Source organism: Bos indicus, chromosome 7 (assembly GCF_029378745.1).
Source record: "Bos indicus isolate NIAB-ARS_2022 breed Sahiwal x Tharparkar chromosome 7, NIAB-ARS_B.indTharparkar_mat_pri_1.0, whole genome shotgun sequence".
NCBI classification, from domain to species: Eukaryota; Metazoa; Chordata; class Mammalia; order Artiodactyla; family Bovidae; genus Bos; species Bos indicus.
The window spans coordinates 61,568,774-61,593,999 of record NC_091766.1 but is presented as its reverse complement, the minus strand read 5'-3'; the positions used below and the strand labels follow the sequence as shown (position 1 = coordinate 61,593,999).

General features: G+C 46.0%; 1 protein-coding gene across 5 annotated transcripts in view; it reads right to left on the bottom strand.

The window, feature by feature from the left end:
• Window positions 1–25,226, bottom strand: part of NDST1 (N-deacetylase and N-sulfotransferase 1) — an 88,258-nt gene that overhangs the window by 14,705 nt on the left and 48,327 nt on the right. For all 5 annotated transcript variants that reach the window (XM_070793856.1, XM_019965247.2, XM_019965248.2 and 2 more), the window contains 7 exons: window positions 13,797–13,951; window positions 12,955–13,140; window positions 11,069–11,197; window positions 10,064–10,246; window positions 5,922–6,018; window positions 4,466–4,589; window positions 2,148–2,322 (listed from right to left, as the gene is read on the bottom strand). In XM_070793856.1, the coding sequence (XP_070649957.1) occupies window positions 2,148–2,322; window positions 4,466–4,589; window positions 5,922–6,018; window positions 10,064–10,246; window positions 11,069–11,197; window positions 12,955–13,140; window positions 13,797–13,951 (1,049 nt within the window). The remainder of the gene's footprint in view (window positions 1–2,147; window positions 2,323–4,465; window positions 4,590–5,921; window positions 6,019–10,063; window positions 10,247–11,068; window positions 11,198–12,954; window positions 13,141–13,796; window positions 13,952–25,226) is intronic.

Here is a 25,226-nt window from a genome sequence, read left to right as displayed (position 1 = left end):
TTACCCTTTGACCTCAGGGAAGTCACAGCCCCTGGAGCCCTAGTTTCCCCGTCTTTGCAAGACGGGAGTCAGACTAGGTCAGGGCTTCCAAATGCTGGTCACTCTGCACCATCTCTGTGGTCTCTGCCATGTCCATCTGTGCATGCCAAATCAACAGAATTTTCTTTATGTGGACACATCTTATTCACGTAAATGTATTTCAAAATTAAACTCAATACTGCCTTCACAGACAGAAAACTAGAATCAGCTGTCATATATAAAGATAATAAAGGTAATTACTCATAAAAATAAGTAAAATCATTCACAATAAAAATAAAGCTATATGTTCGCACACCAGGCATATACAAATATCTGCTCTAAGCCTTGATGCAGTCAGGCGGGTGGAGCCCCTGTGATAGGATTGGTGTCCTGGTAAGAAGAGACACCACAGAGGTGGTTTGCCATGAGGGTACAGTGAGACAGTGGCTGTCTAAAAGCCAGGAAGGGAGCTCTCACCAGGAACCAGATCGACTGGTACCTCAGTCTTGGACTTAAGATTTCTAGGCTCCAGGACTGTGAGAAAAAAATGCTGCTGTTTAAGCCATCCAATCTATAATATTTGCTGTGGCAGCCCAAGCAGACTGAAACAGAAGGACTGGGGAAGAACTGGAAAGGGGAAAACACCAGGTTTGAAGCACCTGAAATAACGCCCCGGGCAGTCAGCATCTGCAGAGAGCCAAAGTCCAGAGATCACGAGCCTGCTCACCAGGGATGACCCTCAGGAGCCCCCACACCCTCACTGAGCATCACACACAGCCTGGGCCAGGGGTGGGGGGGAGAGCCCCCCTCCTCCTGATCTCCCCTCTGAGGCAGGCCATCACCCTTCCCTTCCTTCCAGCCCCTCCCTGGACCGTCCTGGGAGGAATCAGCTCCCCTTCTCCTTATCCCGCCTCAGCCACAGACAGAAGAAAGAACAGGGGCTTAGACCTGGAGGAGCTGGGTTCAAAACGCCAGCACATGAACTTGAGCTAGTCACCCGGCTTGATGAACCTTGGTCTTCTGTCTGTGAGAGGAGACATCTCCGCCCTCTACAGGAGGAGGTGCATTAGGACAGAACCCGGACGCCTCCACCCAGGGCTGCTTTCCCTCTGCCTCCCTCTCCTTCCTCCTTCCTCCCCCCATAAATACAGATGGTCAGTCTCTGCTGGGGCACAGGGTAGGGGGCGGCAGGGCATGCAAGAGAAATGGCTTCCGTTCCCCCAGGATCAAAGCCCAGAGGAAAGGAGAATATTGGGGTATAGACAGAAAGTCCTAGAGAAGAGAGGAAGAGTGGGGTTGCATACCAGATGAGGAGGGTAACCAGGCTTGGGAGGGAGAGGAGGGGGAGAGGTCTGTGGGGGGGATCTGCACCCGGACTTCTACCAGCCTGTGGTCACAACGAAGCCCCAGAAAGGAAGCTCAGAGTGTGGCCAGGCCTACAGTAGGACCAGCTCTACAGCAGGAAGCCCCCCACCCTGGCATAAGCATAATTCCAGCAAGACTGGAAGGTAGGGGAGGAAACCCCCCAAAAGACCTAAGCCTAAGCTTTCCTATAAGCCCAGTGGAAAGGTGCTCAGAAAAAATTAAGTCAGGTCATTGATATTAAAGAAAATTCTAGTTCTTACACAGTCAAGTAGAAACTAGAAGTTGCGTTCCCTCACACAAACCACAGTCCAGGTAACTTCCTTACCTGATCAGGCGTTTGCATCCTCCACTAGGGATGGCAGGTCCTGTGTTCTGTCCTTCTCTGAATTCCCACCCCCACCCAGAGCCCAGTGAGGAGGCCACAGATAGCATGAAGCCCAGATCACTGTTCACCAAATCCTGGCTTCAGCAAGACAAAACCAGCCTCCACCTCTACTTGGAGAATCAGAGTCAGAACAGGTCCCCAGATGAAGCTGGGAGGGGGAGCAGGTAACCTGGCTGGGACTCAGCGTGGATTTCTGCCCGGTTGCTCCTCTGGGCTGGACGCACAGTGGAGGGGACCCTGTTCTTACCCACCAGTGCACTGCAGGAGCCCAGCTGAGGGCGAGCGCAAAGATGACACAGGATAAATGTTTGCTGATGTTTATTAGTGGCTGAGTGGTAGACACAGCCTGTGCCACTGCCCAGGGCCCCACCCAGCTCACCTGGTACCAGGAGTAGGCTCGGTCCGCTGGGTTGATGAGGATGGTCAGGACCTTCGCCTTGGGTAACAGGGCAGCTGCCCGCCGGGGAGCCACTTCCGAATCAAAGTAGTTGGCGCTTTTCTCAAAGTAGAAGTCGGAGGTGGTGTTGGAGGGGATAGGGAAGAATTCCATGTACCTGCAGGAAGCCCACAGAAGAGGGCTCACAGGCAAGATTCAGGAGGGGCCTGAGGAATGCAGCCAGGAGGGCCGGGCTCACTGGGCGTGGAACGTGAGAAAGCAAGCAGGCACACTGCTCTCAGTCTGACAAGGACTTACTTGCCAGGATCCGAGACAGAGTGGCCACTTGGCAGACTCCATCTTATGAATCAGCTCCTTTTTCGGGGAGACTTGGGATCAAGAGGATCTGAAGATGTATGTGGCGGGTGGGGCGGGGGTGGGGGTGGGGGGCAGGTGTGTACGCATGGGAAGGGGTTGTGTCTTCTCTTCTTAAATGGGATGCTCCCGGAGTGAAACTGACAGGGCCCTAACCCTTACTGCCACTAGGGGGCGAGCGGGGACGCTTCTGACCCGGGAACCCCAGCACTGAGGGGAAGAACGCCCTCTGCTGCCTCCAGGCTGCAGGGTTTCCTTCCTGACCTGATGGTACTTTCTAAGCTGTTACTGTAGACCAGCAGACAAGGAGGGGAGGCGACTGACTGCCTACCATCTGTGCACCCCCGACTCCGCCTGCCTCATATGGGTGAACCTCACAGCTTCCCAGATGAACCTCCCACATCCCGCCCAGAGTGACTGTCCACACCAGTCCTCTGAGATCACCTCTAGGTTGAGGGCCCCTCAGAAAACAGTCCAGTACTCTTGACTAGAAAATCCCATGGACGGAGGAGCCTGGTAGGCTGCAGTCCATGAGGTCACTAAGAGTCGGACACGACTGAAGCGACTTAGCAGCTGTAGCAGCAGCAGCAGAAAACAAAATAAACACTCCAGACCCTCCCAGGGGCACCTACTCATGCAAGACGGAGCTACAGCTTCAGAACTTTCTGGGAATCAAAGCCGACAGAGCCCGTCTTAGTTAAGGGCATAGGAGCCCTACTCCACCCTGTGAGGTGAGGTTTCTCCTGGGTGGTCCCAGGGACCCATTTATCAGAATTCAGAGTTACCTGGGGGCCTAGGGGATTTCTGTACCCCTACAAACAAAATATTTGGAGTGGAACTGAGAAACTGTTAGTTCTCTCACATTTCCAAAATTTCTTTACAAAACAGCACCTTTATGTTCACAATTCATTGTTGGTTGTACCTAAAGGGAGAAAGCTCTGAGAAAGCTTTTTTGCTAAGCTTGTAGCAAAGCCATCTGGCAGCAAACCCTGACTTAAGAATCTTACTTGGCATAAATGTTCACATACTTTGCTACAGATATATTAATAGACTTGCTAATGGGTGCTGCCCCAGACCTTGGTGAAGGTGCTTTATGTTTCTCTAAATCCAGAAAGAGGTGACTTCCAATCATGCATCTGGTTACAGTGGATTTTAGATAAGAGATTGTGGCAGTATCGGAGAGAGAAAAAGACAGCTAGATTGCCTGACAGAAGACTGAAGGATAGAAATAGAAATAAGCTGATGGAAATACACAGAGAAGTACCAGAAAACAAACAGAATAACGCCCATGAGGTCTCTACTCAGGTAAACCACAGACATAAAAATAACAAACAAGAGTAATACATGTATAAGGTTAGAAAAGACAAATAAGAGAGAGGTAAACATAAGAAACACGGTGTGAAAGCATCCCCCTAGCACCCACACCCTGGGGTAGCCTCTGGGGACAGCTTCTGGTAGGAATCTGCAACTCCAGCCACGTTCCCAGGAGACTCCCTGAAGACTTAACGAGCCACCTCTGAAGGGCTCACAAGAACGCCTCCTGCTCACACACAGTGGAAAGTCACACACAGTGGAAAGGGCCAGCTTTCCGGTCAGAACACCTGGATTTTAACCCCTGCTCTGTCCTCAGCTCTCAGGGCCTCAGTCGTGTCCCTCTTCTCTTCTTGGACTCGTGAAGGCAAGGAAGGGGATGGACTCTAATGTCTAGTATTCCCTGAGTCCAGGCAATAATATAAAGGGGCAAAGGGCTTCCTCATCAAGTGTCCCATCTGTGTGCAGGCTCCAACATCATGACTCAAGGGTCACTGGACTTTGTCCCTGTTTACAGGAACTGGCTGCGTGTGAGCAAGCGCCAGCTGCTTCCTGCTGTGGCCTCAGCAGACCTGCTCCTTGGCAGCCTCCATGGCGGCCGTCCTGTCCCACTGCTGACAGAAAGACCCACTCACCAGTCGATGCCTTTGTGATAGTTGTGGCCGTTAAAAAACTGGATCTCCTCAAAGGTCTCAGAGCTGGGGTAGTTGCTGCTGAGGTCGGGGTGCATGCCCAGGAACAGATAGAGGGCAGTGGTGCCTGCAGGGAAGGAAGGCGGGTGAGACCTGGGCCCAGGCCCCCAGCGAAAAGACAGAGTCTAAAATCCTGAGTTCTGGTCCTGGCTCTCCGTTACTCACTGGGAGACACTGGAAAAGTCCCTTCTCTTCTCTGGGTTTAGCTTCCTCATATCTACCATGAGGGAAACATAATAAACTCAGGACAGGCAAATACAGAGCTTGCAGGTGGGCGCCCCAACTCTTGAATCCACTGCAGACATCACTAGCCCACCACAGCACTCTTCATCACGAAGACTTGGCCTCAGACCACTGCAGACATCACTAGCCCACCACAGCACTCTTCATCACGAAGACTTGGCCTCAGACCACTGCAGACATCACTAGCCCACCACAGCACTCTTCATCACCACTGCAGACATCACAAGCCTATCACAGCACTCTTCATCACAAAGACTTGGCCTCAGAATCCTTCTCAGCACTGTACTGTGGCATTCACATCCACTTGATTACGGTCCCCTCAAAACCCCAGAAGAAGATGGTTTCTGCTGGCCCCTTCAAGCCCTGGGCCTTGGTCCTCTCTGGCACTTGGGAGGAACTCAAGGACAAGGGAGTTCCAGACTCACCAGTCTGCTGGTGTGAAATTCTTGAAGGGCTAAGAAATCTGGCCCAGATGCCTCCTCTTTGAGTACCCTTCCTTCACTCACACTCCCTCCCCATTTGACAGTACAGGGCTGACCCCCTCCCTTTCCTTTCCTACACGGATCTACAATTAACATGCTCTAATGAGAGGTTTCAGAAGAGAAGAGACTACAGAGTTCGGTGGTTCACAGTATATATTTTGGGCGCACAGAGACCAGAGTTCCAGACCTGGATATACCATCTCCTAACTAAATGTGTTAGAGAAAGTGACAAGTTCTGTGAGCCTCGAGTGTTTTGTCTGTAACGTGGGAACAGCCATCCATACCAAAGGTGTGCATGTCACCACTGCAGACATGACTAACTTGTCACAGCCTCTCTGCCCTGACCCAGTTTTGCCAGGCACTGCTCAGTCTTGCAGAGCATCTGATCTGGGCTTCTCTGCTTGGACTCAGAAACTCCCAAGAGGACACCAAGAGAGCTCCCTGAGGCTGTGGTTCACAACAGGAGAATTCAATGCCCAACCTCTACCCTTCCCACCTCCACAGTGATGGGCAACTCATGGTCACCCCAGCTTCGGTCCCACTTCCTGGGAAACAGCGTGTAGATTACTGGGGAGTGGGACCAGGGCATGATGGTCTCCAGAATTCTGTGGCTGGGACAGTAGGGGAAGCCGTCAAGACAGTAGGGGAAGCTGGTCAAGAGTGGAGAGACCTGCCTGTTTTCTGGGGACCGATGATGAGGAGCTTTGGGAAGCGGTCACACGTCTTCTCCTTGGACCAGATGTCCTTATGGCGTTTGTCTTCGCAGGGATCCTAAAATGACAGTGGAAGAGACGTCAGGGCGGGCGGAAGAATGGACTCAGTGAATGGATTCCAGACTCCCGCTGCACATGGATGTGTGGCTCTCACAGCCCTGAGTGACAAGTGTAACTGCACATGTCCTTGCCACATCCCCCCCTCAGGACACTGAGCTACTGGTAGGCAGCAACGATTTCTGGTCAGTCTCCTGCTCCCAGACAAAGCCTTAAAAAATGCTCACCCCAGCACTTGGCACATAACAGGAGCTCACAGGCTCCTACTGTTGAATTTAAAAGTTCAGCAAGAGGTCAGAAAACTTTTTCTATCAAGTATAGTAAATGTTTTGAAATGTTTATTAAATATTTTAGGCTTGGGTACTATCCGGTCTGTCACAACCACTCAACTCTGCTATTGGAGCTTGACAGTAGTCACAGACAGTATGTACAAGAATGAGCATGGCCATGTCCCAATAAAACTTTATTTACAAAAACAGACCACAGGCCATACTGACTTAAAAGCTAGGTTATAGACTCCTGGTCTGAACTGTGAGACCATCAATTCAAGCTTCTGCTCCTAGTTTTTGACAATCCCCACTGGGGCAGACAGCCAAAGTGGAGATGATGCTCAGTTGCAGAAGTGTCTGGTGGTGAAATTAAAGTCTGATGCAATAAACAACAACATTGCACAGGAACCTGGAACATTAGGTCCATGAATCAAGGTAAATTGCACATGGTCAAACAGGATATGGCAAGAGTGAACATCAACATCTTAGTCAGTGAACTAAAGTGATGGGAATGGGCGAATTTAATTCAGATGACTATTATATCTACTACTGTGGGCAAGAATCCCTTAGAAGAAATGGAGTAGCCCTCATAGTCAAAGAAAGAGTCTAAAATGCAGTACTTAGGTGCAGTCTCAAAAACAACAGAAAGATCTCGGTTCGTTTCCAAGGCAAACCACTCAGCATCACAGTAATCCAAGCCTATGCCCCAACCACTAGTGCTGAAGAAGATGAACTTGAACAGTTCTATGAAGACCTACAAGATCTTTTAGAACACCAAAAAAAGATGTCCTTTTCATCACTGGGAAGTGGAATGTAAACGTAGGAAGTCAAGAGACACCTTAAGTAACAGGCAAGTTTGGCCTTGGAGTACAAAATGAAGCAGGGCAAAGGCTAACAGAGTTTTGCCAAGACAACACACTGGTCATAGCCAACAACCTCTGCCAACGACACAAGAGACAACTCTATACATGGACATCACCAGAAAGTCAATATCAAAATCAGATTATTATATTCTTTGCAGCCAAAGATGGAGATGCTCTATACAGGCAGCAAAAACAAGACCAGGAGCTGACTGTGGCTCAGATCATGAACTCCTTATTGCCAAATTCAGATTTAAGTTGAAGAAGTGGGGAAAACCACTAGGCCATTCAGATATAACCTAAATCAAATCCCTTATGATTATACAGTGCAAGTGACAAATAGATTTAAGGGATTAGATCTGACAGAGTGCCTGAAGAACTATGGATAGAGGTTTGTAACACGGTACAGGAGACAGTGATCAAAACCATCCCCAAGAAAAAAGAAATGCAAAAAGGCAAAATGGTTGTCTGAGGATGCCTTATAAATAGCTGAGAAAAGAAGAGAAGGGAAAGGCAAAGGAGAAAAGGAAAGATACACCCACCTGAATGCAGAGTTTCAAAGAATAGAAAGGAGAGATAAGAAAGCCTTAAGTGAACAATGCAAAGAAATAGAGGAAAACAATAGAATGGGAAAGACTAGAGATCTCTTCAAGAAAATTAGAGATATCAAGGGAACATTTCATGCAAAGATGGACACAATAAGGGATAGAAATGGTATGGACCTAATAGAAGCAAAAGATATTAAGAAGAGGTGGCAAGAATACACAGAACTGTACAAATAAGATCTTAATGACCCAATAACCACAACGGTGTGATCACTCATGTAGAGCCAGACATCCTGGAGTGTGAAGTCAAGTGGGCCTCAGGAAGCATTACTATAAACAAAGCTAGTGGAGGTCTTGGAATTCCAGCTGAGCTATTTCAAATCCTAAAAGATGATGCTGTTAAAGTCCTGCACTCAAAATGCCAGCAAATTTGGAAAACTCGGCAGGGGCCACAGGACTGGAAAAGGTTGGTTTCCATTCCAATCTCAAAAAAGCACAATGCCAAACAATGTTCAAACTCCCACACAATTGCATTCATTTCAAATGCTAGCAAATACTGTTGAAGCCTAGCTTGAAGGATTTTGTGCAATGCTCAAAATCCTTCAAGCTAGGCTTCAACAGTATGTGAATGAAGAACTTCCAGATGTACAAGCTGGATTTAGAAAAGGAGAGGAACCAGAGATCATATTACCAACATTTGTTGATCATAGAAAAAGAAAAGGAAAAACCAGAAAAACATCTACTTCTGCTTTACTGACTACACTAAAGCCTTTGACTGTATGGAACACAACAAACTGTGGAAAATGCTTAAAGAGATGGAAATACCAGACCACCTAACCTGCCTCCTGAGAAACCTGTATGCAGGTCAAGAAGCAACAGTTAGAACTGGACATGAAACAACAGACTGATCCAAAATTGGGAAAGGAGTATGTCAAGGCTGTATATTGTCACCCTGCTTATTTAACTTACATGCAGAGTATATCATGCAAAATGCTGGGCTGGATGAAGCACAAGTTGGAATTAAGATTGCTGGGATATGCAGATGACACCACCCTAATGGCAGAAAGCAAAGAGGCACTAAAAAGCCTCTTGATGAAGGTAAAAGAGGAGAGTGAAAAAGCTGACTTAAAACTCAACATTCAAAAAATTACGATCAAGACATCCAGTCCCATCACTTCATGGCAAATAGGGAAAAAAATGGAAAACAGACTTTATTTTCTTGGGCTCTAAAATCACTGTGGATGGTGACTGCAGCCATGAAATTAAGACGCTTGCTCCTTGGGAGAAGTCATGACAACCTAACAGTATGTTAAAAGACAGAGACATCACTTTGCCAACAAAGGTCCATACAGTCAAAGCTATGGTTTTTCCAGTAGTCATGAACGAATGTGACAGCTGGATCATAAAGAAGGCTGAGGGCCAAAGAAGTGATGCTTTCGAACTGTGGTGCTAGAAAAGACTCTTCAGAGTCCCTTGGACTGCAAGGAGATCAAACCAGTCAATCCTAAAGGAAATCACCCTGAATATTCATTGGAATGACTGATGCTGAAATTCAAATACTTTGGCCACCTGATGCAAAGAGCAGATTCATCAGAAAAGACCCTGATGGTGGGAAAGATTGAGGGCAGGAGGAGAAGGGGGTGACAGAGGATGAGATGGTTGAAAGGCATCATCCATTGACTCAATGGACATGAGTTTGAGCAAACTCCAGGAGACAGTGAAGGACAGGGAAGCCTGGCATGCCACAGTCTATGGGGTTGCAAAGAGTTGGACACGACTAAGCAACTGAACAACTGGGGCAGACTTCCCAAAGGACTGTCCCTTAAGCTCTCTAACTTTCCCTTTCCCAGGCTCAGAGCCTGCTGGATTGAGAAGTTCTACGATGCTGTTTTTCACAGGCTGTGTGTGAGTGTGCAATCACATAGGTTCTGCATGGGAGGTCTCACGTGCACAAGAACAAGTGACAGTGCCCCCGCTGGTGAGCAAGTGTATACCCGGTGAGCAAGTGTACACCCGGTGAGCAAGTGTACCCCTGGTGAGCAAGTGTACACCGGGTGAGCAAGTGTATACCCGGTGAGCAAGTGTACACCCGGTGAGCAATTGTACACCTGGTGAGCAAGTGTACACCCGGTGAGCACGTGTACGCCCGGTAAGCAAGTGTACCCCTGGTGAGCAAGTGTACACCCGGTGAGCAAGTGTACCCCTGGTGAGCAAGTGTACACCCGGTGAGCAAGTGTACCCCTGGTGAGCAAGTGTACCCGAGTATGAGGGCCTGAGGACTGAGTCCCTGAGCCTGTGCCTGGAGTGCAGGCCTGTGGGTGGTGGGCCTTCCCTCCCTGTAGCAAGGCATCCAGACCACCAGCCCCACTCACCTGCCAGAGCGGGTCCTTCTCCTCGGAGAAGATCTGGAAGTACTTCTGGGCCAGCTGCACCGGGGGCAGCGTCTGCAGCCGGAGGTTGGTCCAGGAGTGCAGGAAGCGCACCAGGTGCTTGAAGGTGTACAGGCCCAGGCGGTCATTCCCGTAGTTGGACAGGTGTGTCATGAAGATGCTGATCTGCTCCAGGGAGGGAAGATGGGAGGCACGGGCTGTCAGCCTCTGAGCCTCCTTCACTACCTTCACCCCCACTTCTGACCCGCTGGCCTTGCTTAAGCTTATGGTGCCACTCGATGACCAGTCCACAGTTCACCGGGGCCATCAGTAAACTTGCCATGTGACCTGGGACTACGTGCACCAGGTGAATCCAGTCTGACACCAAGCACAGCAGCCCCGAGAGGGAAGCAGACCTCCTGTGCAGACACGTGGGTGCTCTTTTGTACTTTTTTGGCAGGAAAGTGAGGGGGTACATGAACCATGAGGAATACACAGTCACCCCACAAAGCTGATAAGACCACCACTTGATATCTATCTAACATTATCAAAGCACGGACGATTATTTCCATTTTACAGATAAGGAAAGAGAGGCCTAGGAAAAGAGGTGAAAAGTTTAAAATGCACTCTACATCTATAGCGAGTGCCTTTTAATCTATATATATATCAGTACATATATATAAATGTATACAGATGGATAGTGATATATAGTTTAACATACTCAGTTTATTATGTATGTTAATATGCAATATTTATATATTTATACACACAAGGATTGGAAAAAGAACATGAACAAAAATGCCAACACTACTGTACAGAAATGCAAGATGATAGAAGGAAACTAAGACTGCTCAGATTCTCTGCCAAGGTCGCACAGCAAGTGGGGGCAGGGCCGGGGCCGGAAGGCGGGCTTTCTAACTCCCAGCTGCACACCTGCTCCTGCCCTCCCCCAGGGATGGGGGCCGGCAGCCCCTCCTCACCGCCAGCCAAGGGCTGGGGAGCACTCACAGGGTTCAGGAGCACGGTCAGGAAGAGCTCGCCCCCATTGATGATCTTGTCCAGCTCACTGGAGCCACCCGGGTACTCGTTGTAGAAGATGGTGTGTGTGAAGAGGCCGCAGGTCTGCCGCGGGAGGACCTGGGGATGGGGCAGGAGAGGAGCTATGGTTTCTCCAGGTCCGCGCGGTGGCAGGCAGGGTGTCTCCTCAGAGAGGCAGCCTCCTGTGTGACCACACAGCCCCCACCCTTGGGGGTCTTCCCCACCAAAGAACGTCTGCCGCCCGTGACAGTCCCCCAAGTGAGCCCACCCGGCCTTGCCTGTTTACATACGTAAATACTTTTCATATTTCTCTGTACAAAATGAGCAGACTCCAAGGTAATAGGGACTGGCAAGGGAGACTCTTTCTGGCAACCTGGCCTGTGTGCCCAGCAAGGGCCCCTTCCCTCTCTAGAGCAGCACCCCCAGGCATGCTCTGTGACTCCTTTCCTGGCTTTAGCACTTGCCTCATGGCACTCTTGGCTGTGCACTGATTTAGCTGTTTCTTATGTGATCCACCCTCTCCGTCACCACCTTCATCCCCAGAGTCAGTAGGAATGCCTTAAAGGAGGAGGTCAGTGGACAGATGGATGGAGGTGTGACTCTGGCTTTCCCATAGCTGCCCATCTGGACTGATGAGAACTATCCAGCCACTCCAGAGGCTGAGGTCAAAAACTGGGAATAATCTTTCTCTCTCTTATTTGCTATATCCAACTTATCAGCAGTTCCTGTATGCTCTAACTACTAAATAAGTCCAGAATCTGATCACATTCCAGCACCGCACCCTGGGCCATCCACTGTACCTCAACCGGAAGACTGCAGCAGCTTCCACCTGCTCCCCACTTTATCCCCTAGCAGCCAGAATGATAGAAATCCTTTTAATATATGAGTCAAGTCATCAGAGCACTCCATTCAAAACCCTCCCACCACAGACTAAAAGCTAAAGTCCATCCAGGGGTGTTATATTGCCCTACATGACCTGGTCCACCAATCACCCTTCTGACCTCATCTCCTGCCACCTCCCAACTTGTCTTCCAGCCACAGTCGCCTGCTGGTTGGTCCTCAAAACCACCTGCATCAGCTTGCCTCGGGGCCTTTGCGCGTGTTTTCTCTGCCATGCATGCTCTTCCTCATGCAGCAGCATGGCTCCATCCCCAAAAGGCTCTCCCTAACCATCTTGTTTAAGTTTCTTCTCTTGCGGCACGCATGCTAAGTCATTTCAGTCATGTCCAACTCTGCAATTCCTATGGACCACAGCCCTCCAGGCTCCTCTGTCCATGGGATTATCCAGACAAGAATACTGGACTGGCCTGCCAGGCCCTCCTCCAGGGATCTTCCCGACCCCGGGATCAAAGCCGTGCCTCTTACGTCTCCCTGCACTGGCAGGCAGGTTCTTTACCACTAGCACCACCTGGGAAGCCCTCTCCTCTTCTGAGCACACCCTGTCTCCATCCCCCTGCTTGATTCTTCTCCACAGCACTTATACCATCTGACCATTATACACTTTACACACTTATGAATGCACTGTCTCCTGTCACTAGAATGTCAGGTCTACAAAGGTGGGGACTTCTGTTGACTTTGTGCATTTCAGTATTCCCAGTGTGTAAAAAAGGGACAGATACATTTCACGTAAGCCAACAAATGGATGAGACAGAGGCCTGTCCTAGGGCATCACCAGAGGCCTCTTAAAAAATGTTCATCCACCTGATCCTGTCACAAAAGCATAAGAGTCGCTCACTAAAGAGGCAGACTGGCCTCCTCCCTGCCTGGGATAGAGAGCCTCAGGTGACAGAGAGGACAGCAGAAACCCCTAACCAGGTCCCCAAAGTCCTGCCTCTCAGGCTCTGGGCCACACTCACCATGATGCCGTTGTGGATGAAACCACGACGGTAGCGGGCTGGCTTCAGGTGGGGGTACTCCTCCGTGCTGGTCACGCGGATGTTCCACACCTGCTTCCAAGCCTCGTAGAGCTGCACGTGCACAGGGTACACGCCCGAGTGGTGGGGTGCCACCGCGTACCCCATGTCTGTGGGAATGCCGTGCTCCTGGGGAGAGGAGGCCCAGGGCAGGGTGAGCACAGGGTTCCTGCTCCTCTGGGCCTTACTTCCCCTTTGTAGGGCAGGGGAGAGAAATCAGAGACTAGGCAAGGCAAGGCGGCAGGTCCGAGACCTCGAGGTGCAGATGGGGAAGCTGAGGCTCAGGGCCCAGAGTCTCGGAGGAAACCGGCCGAGCCGGGGCTTGAGCTCTCAGCCCAGCACTCACTTCCTCCTGCTCCAGGAGTGAGAAGCAAGGATGGGCACCCTTCTGCCTTCGTGGTCTCTATGACTGGCTGGTAGCTCAGGGGGCACCAGAACCAGGCCTTATTCTCTCCTTGCTGGGCACGTCCTGGAGCTGTCCAGGGCTCCTAGTCTAGCCCAAGACAAGAGCTTGGGCTCTGGAAGCCAACAGTCCTGTGTTTAAGTTCTGGTTAGACCTCTTATAAGCTGGGGTGGCCTCCCCGAGCTTCCGTTTCTTATCTAAAATGCTGCTATCGAGATACCAGGCTCTTGGGTATCAATGAGTCTTCAATGAGACAGTGGCTATAAAGATGTTAATAAAAAGCTGTCACATGGAACTGCAAAAGCAGCGGGAGGCCAGCAGTTCTGACCCCCAGTCCAGCCCCAAGCCCACCCGGCTCTGCCCTGTAGGGAATCTTACTCACGACAGCGAACTTCTTGTTCAGGGCCATCTGCTCAGCCAGCACGGACTGGTTGTGGAAAAGGTGGGGCTGCATGTGGCTCCACATGTGGGGGAACCACCAGAACTCCTTCACGTATGACAGTAGCAGGTCATCCCCCGCATCCTCAGCATCAGTACCTATAGCCCAAGCACAGGCTGCTCAGCCCAGCCCACCTGCCTCAAGGCCCAGGGATGGGCGTGGAAGGCCACTGCCCACCCAAAAGTTGCTCAAAGCAGTTCTAAGAGCTACAGGGCAGCACAGACACAGCCCCAGTCCAGGTCCTGGAACCATGTGGCCTTGAGTCAGTGGATGACTTCGGCCAAGTTCTCCCCATATTTGGGCCCTCAAGGTCGGTCTGTGCGATATGCAGTTCAGATACAATGATCCCAAGGGTTTCCTCTAGCTCTGACTTGCTTGCTGTGATTTTATTCCTGTTTTTCTGTTGGGCTATCTTTTACTTATTAACTTATAGATGTTTCTTGTATATATATATACAGGATGTTTAAGCTGTCTTGTGTATATCACCACAACTACCTCTGATATGCTAAGGGTTGTGTGTGTATGGCTCAGCCATGTCTGACTCTTTGCAACCCAATGGACTGCAGCCTTCCAGGCTCCTCTCTCCATGGAATTTTCCAGGCAAGAATACTAGAGCAGGTTGCCATTTCCTACTCGAAGGGGTGGAACCTGCCTCTCTTGTGTCTCCTGCATGAGCAGGCAGATTCTATACCACTAGTACCAGCCGGGAAGCCCCGTTAAGGGTTAAGAACATAAAAATGCTGACAAACAACGCAGTGTTGCTCTTCTTTGGCTTTGGCGCTAAGCTGCAGACTTTCCTCCCAGAGCTGCAGACTAGGAGGGTTTGCCTAGGATTTAAGAGAGGCTGTCCTCACTGTGGCCCAAGCAGGTGGCAGCTCAAGTGAATACTCACTACAGATGACCACTCATGGGCTCTTCCCTCCTGCCCAGTCCTGAAGGGTAGCATGTGAGGAACAAGGGAAAGTCACCAAGAGGAGGGCAAGTATGAACCAGACAGCCCTCAGCCTTCAACCTCAACCCTTAAGACATGAAAATAAACTCATTCCAGGCAAAGAACAGATAAAACCCCACAAGAACAACTAAATGAAGTGGAGATAGGCAACCAACCTGAAGAAGAATTTAAAGATGCTGAAGTGTGAGCTGCTCAACCTTGCCTGACTCTTTGCGACCCCATGGACTGTAGCCTGTCAGGCTCCTCTGTCCATGGAATTCTCCAGGCAAGAATACTGGAGTGGGTTTTCATTTCCTTCTCCAGGGGATCTTCCCAACCCCGGGATCAAACCCAAGTCTCCCTCATTGTGGGCAGATACTTTACTCTGAGCCACCAGGGAATAAGAATTTAGAGTAACGATAGTAAGCATGATTCAAAATCTCGGAAAAAGAATGGAGGCATAGATCATTAAAATACAAAAGATGTTTAACAAAGAGCTAGAAGATTTAAAGAACAAACAGAAATGAAAACAATACAATAATTGGAATGAAAAATACACTAGAAGAAATCAATAGCAGAGTAACTGAGTCAGAAGAAGTGAGCGGAAAGACAAAATGATAGAAATCACAGCCATGGAACAGAATAAAGAAAAAAAAATAAAGAAATGAGGACAGTCTCAGAAATCTCTGGGATAATATTAAATACACCAACATTCGCTTTATAGGGTCCCAAAGGAGGAGAGACAGAGAGAAAGGGACTGAGAATATATGAAGAGACTATAGCTGAGAAGTCTCCTAATATGAGAAAATAATCACCCAAGTCCAGAAAGAATCCCATACAACATAAACCCAAGGAGGACCATAAACCCCCCAGTTCAGTTCAGTCGCTCAGTCGTGTCCGACTCTGCGACCCCATGAATCGCAGCACGCCAGGCCTCCCTGTCCATCACCAACTACCGGAGTTCACTCAGACTCACGTCCATCGAGTCAGTGATGCCATCCAGCCATCTCATCCTCTGTTGTCCCCTTCTCCTCCTGCCCCCAATCCCTCCCAGCATCAGAGTCTTTTCAATGAGTCAACTCTTCGCATGAGGTGGCCAAAGTACTAGAGTTTCAGCTTCAGCATCAGTCCTTCCAAAGAAATCCCAGGGCTGATCTCCTTCAGAATGGACTGGTTGGATCTCCTTGCAGTCCAAGGGGCTCTCAAGAGTCTTCTCCAACACCACAGTTCAAAAGCATCAATTCTTCGGCGCTCAGCCTTCTTCACAGTCCAACTCTCACATCCATACATGACCACAGGAAAAACCATAGCCTTGACTAGACGGACCTTTGTTGGCAAAGTAAAAGTCTCTGCTTTTGAATAAACCCCCAACACATATTAATAAAACAGACAAAAATTAAAGACAAAAAAACATTGAAAACAAAAGGCACATCCATACATGACCACAGGAAAAACCATAGCCTTGACTAGACGGACCTTTGTTGGCAAAGTAAAAGTCTCTGCTTTTGAATAAATCCCCAACACATATTAATAAAACAGACAAAAATTAAAGACAAAAAAACATTGAAAACAAAAGGCAACAAATAACATACAAGGGAACTCCCCAGAGTTATCAGCTGATTTTTCAGCAGAAACTCTGGGGGCCAGAAGGGATGGCACAATATACTTAAAGTTATAAAAGGGAGACATCCACAGCCAAGAACACTCTATCCAGCAAAGCTTTCATTAAAATTCAATGGAGAAATCAAAAGCTTTACAGACAGGCATAAGCTAAGAGAATTCAGTACCACCAAACCAGCCTTACAACAAAATTTAAAGGAACTTCTTTAGGCAGAAAATAAAGGGCAGACAACGAGAATCAGAAAAAGTACAAAATGGGAAAGCTCACCATAAAGGCAAACAAAAGGCAGGAAATCATTCATATACAAATCTGATATTAAACCATAAATCTAGAAAAGAGGAGAGTACAAATGAAGAATATTGGCAAGTAAGAGACCAACAACTTAAAACAATCTTGTGCATATGTAGACTAGTATATCAAAACCTCAGGGAAATCACACACACAAAATATCTACAAAAGGTAAAGACACAAAAAAGGAAAAGTAATCCAAATACAACAGTAAAGATAGACATTAAATCACAAGAGAAAAGAACAAAAGAGGAAAGGAAGAAAAAAGATTTTTAGAAATAAATCTAACAACTAACAAAATGGCATTAAGAGCATACATATTGATAATTTCCTTAAACGTAAAAGGATTAAATGCTCAAACCAAAAGACATAAATTGGCTGAATAGATACAAAAATAAGACCCATATACACACATGCTATTTACAACAGACTCTTTTAGGAAGGGTCTTAGGAAGCATTATTACAAACAAAGCTAGTGGAGGTGAAGGAATTCCAGGTGAACTATTTAAAATTCTAAAAGATGATGCTGTTAAAGTGCTGCACTCAATATGCCAACAAATTTGGGACATTCAGCAGAGGTCACAGGACTGGAAAAAGTCAGTTTTCATTCCAATCTCAAAGAAGGGCAATGCCAAAATATGTTCAAACTACCACACAATTATACTCATTTCACATGCTAAAAGGTAATGCTCAAAACCCTGCAGGCTAGGCTTCAACAGTATATGAATCAAGAAATTCCAGATGTACAAGCTGGATTTAGAAAAGGCAGAGAAACCAGAGATCAAATTTCCAATATCCATTAGACTATAGAAAAAGAAAGGGAATTCCAGAAAAACATCTACTTCTGCTTCATTGACTACAGTAAACCCTTTGACTGTGGGTCACAAAAAATTGTGGAAAATTCTAAAAGAGACAGAAATGCCAGACCACCTTACCTGCCTCCTGAGAAACCTGTATGCAGGTCACGAAGCAGCAGTGAGAACTGGACATGGAACAACAGACTAGTTCAAAATTGAGAAAGGAGTACGTCAAGGCTGCACACTGTCACCCTGTTTATTTAACTTATATGCGGAGTACATCATGTGAAACGCCGGGCTGGATGAAGCACAAGTTGGAATCAACATTGCCGGGAGAAATATCAGTAACCTCAGATATGCAGATAACACCACCCTAACAGGAGAAATCAAGGAGGAACTAAATAAACAGCCTGTTGATGAAGGTGAAAGAGCAATGTGAAAAACTGGTTTAAAACTCAAGACCAAAAGAAACAAAGAACATGGCATCCAGTCCCATCACTTCATGGCAAATAGACGTCGGGCGGGGGTGGGGTGGGGTGGAAATGGAAACAATGACAGATTTTATTTTTGTGGGCACCAAAATCACTGTGGATGTTGACCGCAGCCATGAATTAAAAGATGCCTGCTCCTTGGAAGAAAAGTTATGATACCTAGACACTGTATTAAAAAGCACAGACATCTCTTTGCCAACAAAGGTACATCTGGTCAAATCTATGGTTTTTCCAGTAGTCATGTACGGATATGAGATTTAGACGATAAAGAAAGCTGAGGTCCAAAGAATTGATGCATTCGAACTATGGTGCTGGAGAAGACTCTTGAAAGTCCCTTGGACAGCAAGGAGATCAAACGAGTCAACCCTAAAGGAAATCAACCTTCATTATTTCCTGGAAGGACTGATGCTGAAGCTCGAGTACTTTGGCCACCTGATGTCAACAGCCGACTCACTGGAAAAGACCCTGATGCTGGGAAAGACTGAGGGCAGGAAGAGAAGGGGGCAACAGAAGATGAGATGGTTGGATGGCATCATTGACTCAACGGACATGAGTTTGAGCAAACTCCAGCAGACAGTGAAGTACAGGGAAGCCTGGTATGCTGCAGTCCAATGGGTCACAAAGGGTTGGACACGACTGAGCAACTGAACAACAACAAGGTCAGAATGGCCATCATTAAAATATCTACAAAAAATCAAGGCTAGAAAGGGTGCAGAGAAAAGGGAATGCTCCTATACTATTGGTGAGAATATAAATGGGTACAACCATGATGAAGAAGAATACAGAGGTTTCTTAAAAAACTATATACAGAATTATTAATACCACATGATCCAGCAATAACACTCCAGGCCATATTCCAAAGAAAACCATTATTCAAAAGATACATGCACCCCAGGGTTCACTGCACCACCGTTTACAACAGCCAAGACGTGGAAGCAACTTATCAACAGACCAATGGGTAAAGAAGAAGTGGTACATATATACAATGGAGTATTACCCAGCAGTAAAAACGAGCAAAATAATATTATCTGCAGCAACCTGAATAAACCAAGAGACTCTTATAGTCAGTGATTAAATCAAACAGAAATGACAAGCACCATATGATATCTCTTTATAGGCAAAATCTAAGAAGTTGATACAAATGAACTTATTTACAAACAGAATTAGAGTCACAGATATAGAAAACAAACCTATTATGGAAAACACTTAGAGAGATGGGAATACCAGACCAACTTACCTGCCTCCTGAGAAGCCTGTGTACAGGTGAAGAGGCAACAGTTAGAACCAAACATGGAACAACAGATTGGTTCAAAATTGGCAAGGGAGTACAACAAGGCTGAATATCATCACTCTGGTTTTAACTTATATGCACAGTATATCATGTGAAATACCAAGCTGGATGAAGCACAAGCTGGAATCAAGATTGACAGAAGCTATACCAATAACCTCAGATACACAGATGACATGGCCCTAATGGCAGAAAGCGAAGAGGAACTAAAGAGCCTCTTGATGAAAGTGAAAGAGGAGAGTGAAAACGTTGGCTTAAAGCTCAACATTCAGAAAACTAAGATCATGGCATCCAGTCCCATCACTTCATGGGAAATAGATGGGGAAACAGTGGCTGACTTTATTTTTTCGGGCTCCAAAATCACTGCAGATGGTGACTGCAGCCATGAAATTAAAAGACGCTTACTCCTTGGAAGGAAAGTTATGACCAACTTAGACAGCATATTAAAAAGCAGAGACATTACTTTGTCAACAAAGGTCCATCTAGTCAAGGCTATGGTTTTTCCAGTCGTCATGTAGGGATGTGACAGTTGGACTATAAAGAAAGCTGAGAGCCGAAGAATTGATGCTTTTGAACTGTGGTGTTGGAGAAGATTCTTCAGAGTCCCTTAGACTGCAAGGAGATCCAACCAGTCCATCCTAAAGGAGATCAGTCCTGAGTGTTCACTGGAAGGACTGATGCTGAAGCTGAAGCTCCACACTTTGGCCACCTGATGTGAAGAGCTGACTCATTTGAAAAGACCCTGATGCTGGGAAAGATTGAGGGCAGGAGGAGAAGGGGATGACAGAGGATGAGATAGCTGGATGGCATCACCGACTCAATGGACATGGGTTTGAGTAGACTCCCTCCAGTTGGTGATGGACAGGGAGGCCTGGTGTGCTTGGTTCATGGGGTCACAAAGAGTCGGACACGACTCAGCAATGGAACTGAACTGAACCTACAGTTATGTAGGAAAAACATACGTGAACATCTCCATGACCTTGGCTTTGTTCAGAGTTCATATGATACCCAAATATGATACCCAAAATACAGAAAACAATGAAAAATAGATACATTGGCTTTCAAAAAAATAAACCTTCACGCATCACAGGACATTCTCAAAAGAGTGAAAAGACAAGCAAGAGAATGGCAAAAAATGTTTGCAAACCCACAGACTGATTATGGGATTAATATCCAGAATAGGTAAAAGATGTCGACAACACAATTTAAAAATTAGCAAAAAACTAAACAAAACATCTCTAGAAAAGAAATACAAGTGGCCCAGAGCACATAAAAGATGCAGAATATAACTGACTGATGGAAATCAAAACTAATGAGATACAACCTCCCACGGATCAGAATGGCTATCATCAAAAAATCTACAAACAATAAATGCTGGAGAGGATGCGGAGAAAAGAGACCTTACCTACACTACAGGTGGGAATGTGAATGGGTACAACCATGAAGAAGAAGAATATAGAGGTTCCTTAAAAAACTATGTATAGAACTATGTACGATATGATGCAGCAATCCCACTCCAGGGCATATATCCGGGAAAAAAACAGTACTCTAAAAGACAGATGCACTGCAGCGTTCACTGACAGGAATGGATAAAGAAGATGTGGTACATGTACAATTAAATACTACTCAGCCATTAAAAAGAATGAAACAATGCCATTGGCAGCAACATGGATGGAACTAGAGGCTGTCATACAGTAAGTAACACACAGGAGAAATATCACATAACATCTGTTGTATGTGGAATCTAGAAAGAAATGATACAAATGAATTCATTTACAAAACAGAAACCAAATCACAGGCTTGAGAGAATGAACCTGTAACTCCCAGGCGGGAAGGATAGAGGGTATGACTAGTTTGGGATAGACAAGTACACGCTGCTATAGTTTAAATGGATAACCAGCAAGGACCTATAATGTAGCACATGGAACTCTGCTCAGTGTTACATGGCAGCCTGGATGGGAGGGGAGTTTGGGGAGAATGCATACATTTATATGTATGGCTGAGTCCCTTTGCTAGCCACCTGAAACTATCACATTGCTATTCGGCTACACTCCAATACAAAATAAAAAGGTAAAAAAAAAAAACAAAAAAACAAAGAACGACCATCATCAAAAAATCTACAAACAATAAATGCTGGAGAGGGTGTGAATTACATTCACACTACTGGTGTGAATGTAAATGGATACAACCATGATGGAGAAGAATATTCAGGTTCCTTAAAAATCTGTATACAGAACTACCATATGAGCCAGCAATCCCACTCAAAGACATATATCCAGCTGCTGCTGCTGCTGAGTCGCTTCAGTCGTGTCCGGCTCTGTGCGACCCCCGAGATGGCAGCCCACCAGGCTCCCCCATCCCTGGGATTCTCCAGGCAAGAACACTGGAGCGGGTTGCCATTTCCTTCTCCAACGCATGAAAGTGAAAAGTGAAGGTGAAGTTGCTCAGTCGTGTCCGACTCAGCAACCCCATGGACTGCAGCCCACCAGGCTCCTCCGTCCATGGGACTTTCCAGGCAAGAGTACAGAGAAAACCATTATTCAAAAAGATACATGGATGCCAAGGTTCACTGCAACACTGTTTACAATGGCCAAGATACGGCAGTAACTTAAGTATCCACTGACAGACAAATGGGTAAAGCAGAAGCGGTACACATACACGATGGAGTCTTAGTCATAAAAATGAACGAAATACTGCCATTTACAGCAACGTGGGTGGGCCAGGAGCTTCTCACAGTCAGTGATATGTCAGACACAAAATGACAAGTATCATGTGATATCACTCATGCAAAATCTAAAAAGTTGGTATAAATGAACTTATTTACAACATAGAGAGTCACAGATATAGAAAATAAACCTATAGTTACCAGAGGGGAAAGTGAGGGGTGGCTGGGAGGCATAAATTAGGAGACTGGGATCAACATATACACACTAATATATCTATACTATATCTGTATAACAAATAACCAATAAGGCCCTACTATATAGCACAGGGAACTCTATTCAGTATTCTGCATTAATCCCTATGTGAAAAGAATCTATAACAGAGTGCATACAGGTACAGATCTAATTCACTTTGCTGAATGCCAGAAACTGATACAACACAGTATACCAACTAAACTCTAATAAAAATTTAAACATAATATAACATATTTCAGAATTCAATCAAGAAAATGAAAAGCTTCTACCTTGAAAACTCAAAAACATTGCTTAAGGAAGACCTAAATAATTGGAAAGCAACCCATGTTTAAATATTAGAATGCTTACTCTTGCTCAAGTAACAATACTAGTCAGCCCAATATGGAGAAGGCAATGGCACCCCACTCCAGTACTCTTGCCTGGAGAGTCCCATGGAAAGAGGAGCCTGGTGGGCTGCAGTCCATGGGATCGCTAAGAGTCAGACACGACTGAGTGACTTCCCTTTAACTTTTCACTTTCATGCATTGGAGAAGGAAATGGCAACCCACTCCAGTGTTCTTGCCTGGAGAATCCCAGGAACGGGGGAGCCTGATGGGCTGCCGTCTATGGGGTCGCACAGAGTCGGACACGACTGAAGCGACTTAGCAGCAGCAGCAGTCAGCCCAATATACAGATTCATTTCATTCCTATTCAATCAGAGACTTTTTTTTCCCCTGAAGTGGAAGAAAAATTCCTAATATTTATTTGGAATTTCAAGGGATGCTCAAGAGTCAAATTTACCTTGCGAAAGTGTGCTACTGCATTCAAATAGACATACAAACCATAGAGTTTACTTGGAACACAGAAAGAAACCCTCAGCCTAAGCTAAGAACCACAGATGAAAACAGACACACATCTCCATGACAATGGCCTGGGTTATGGGTCCTAAAATGTGACACCAAAGGCACAGAAAACAATGAAAATTAGATACAGTGGTCATCAAAAAAGTTAAAAACTTCCATGTGTCACAGGACATTCTCATGAGAATGAAAGGACAACTAGAGGTTGGCAGAAATATTTACAAACCAGAGGCCTGCTACGGGTTTAAGATGCCAAGAACACAATTTAAAAGTAGTCCAAAAATCTGAACAGACATTTCTCTTAAGACGACATACAAATGGCCAACAGCAAATGAAAAGATGCTCAATACCACCAATACTAGAGAAATGGAAATGAGAACTACAATGAGATGTCTTGTCATACAGGTCACAATGGCCATCATCATAAAACCAACGGGGTCTGAAGTGATCTCTAAAAATGGAGCACAATACACTTGACCCAGAAAACCCCACAAATCATGCAGATCAAGAGGTTCCAGGCCATTAAGTGTATGCGTATCTGAAAAGCCACCAAGTATCTGAAGGATGTCACAGGAAACAAGCGATGTGTGCCATTCCATCATTCCAGTGTGGAGCTGGTCGGTGTCCACAAGCCAAACAGTGGGGCTGGACGCAGGGTCAGTGACCCAAAAAAAGTGCCGAATTTTTACTGCACATGCTCACGCACATGCAGAGAGTGCTGAACTTAAGGGCAAAGATATAGATTCTCTGGTCATTGAGCACATTCAGGTGAACAAAGACCCCAGGAGGCAGCACAGGACTTAGAGACTCATGGTCAGATCGACCCACAAGTGAGCCCTCCCTGCCACACTGAGATGATGCTAACTGGAGGAAAACATTGTTCCTAAACCAGAAGAGGAGGCTGTGCAGCAGAAAAAGATATCCCAGAATAAAGTAAAGAAATAAAAATTGATAGTCCAGAAATAAACACAGCAAAAAATAAATGCATACAAAAGTTAAAAAAAAAAATCTATAAATAAATGTTGGAGAGGGTAATGAGAAAAGGGAACTCTCCTACACGAATGGTGGGAATGTAGGTGGGTATAACCATGATGGAGAAGAAAATACAGGTTCCTTAAAAAACAATAAACAGAACTACTAATACCATAAGATCCAGCAATCCCATTCCAGGGCATATATCCAGAGAAAACTATTATTCAAAAAGATTCATGCACCCCAGGGTTCATGGCAGCTCTGTTTACAATAGGAAAGACATGGAGGCCACACAGATACCTACTGGCAGACAAATGGGTAAAGAAGAAGTGGTACATATATACAATGGAGTATTACTAGCCATAAAAATGAACAAAATATGGATGGACATAGAGATTCTCACAGCCAGTGATGTAAGTCAGATAGAAAAGGACAAATATCATATGATGTCACTTATATCCAAAATCTAAAATGTTGCCATAAATGCCATTATTGATAACACAGATACAGAAAACAAACCTATGGTTACCAGTAGGGAAAGTGAGGGGTGGCTGGAAGGGATAAACTAGAAGACTGGGATCAACATACACACATTACTCTACATAAAATAGATAACTAGTAACAACCTACTATGCAGCACAGGGAACTCTATTTAGTACCCTGCATTAACCCCTATGTGAAAAGAATCTAAAAGAGAGTAGATATACAAATAATTTAACTGATTCAATTTGCTGTATGCCTGAAGCTAATACAACACTGAATACCAACTATACTCCAAAAAAAAATTTAAACATAATACAAAATATTTCAGAATTCAGTCAAGGAGGTGAAACACTTCTACCCTGAAAACTCTAAAACACTGCTTAAAGAAACCTAAATAATTGGAAAACAACATGTTTAAATATATTAGAATGCCTAGTAATGTTCAAATAATAATACTATTCAGTAAAAACAGAGATTCATTTCATTCCTACTCAATCTGATTTTTTTTTTTCTGAATTGGTAAAAACATCATAATATTCACATGGAATTCCAAGGGACACTGAAGAGCCAAATAGTATTCCAGATGTGTATTACTGCAGTAGCATAGACATACAGACCATGGAATAGACTTGAGAACCAAGAAACAAACCCTCACTTCTAATTTCACTTGATTGCTGATAGAAGTGCTAAGACTGGTCACTGGGCCAAGAACAGATCCAACAAATGGCACTGCTGCTGCTGCTAC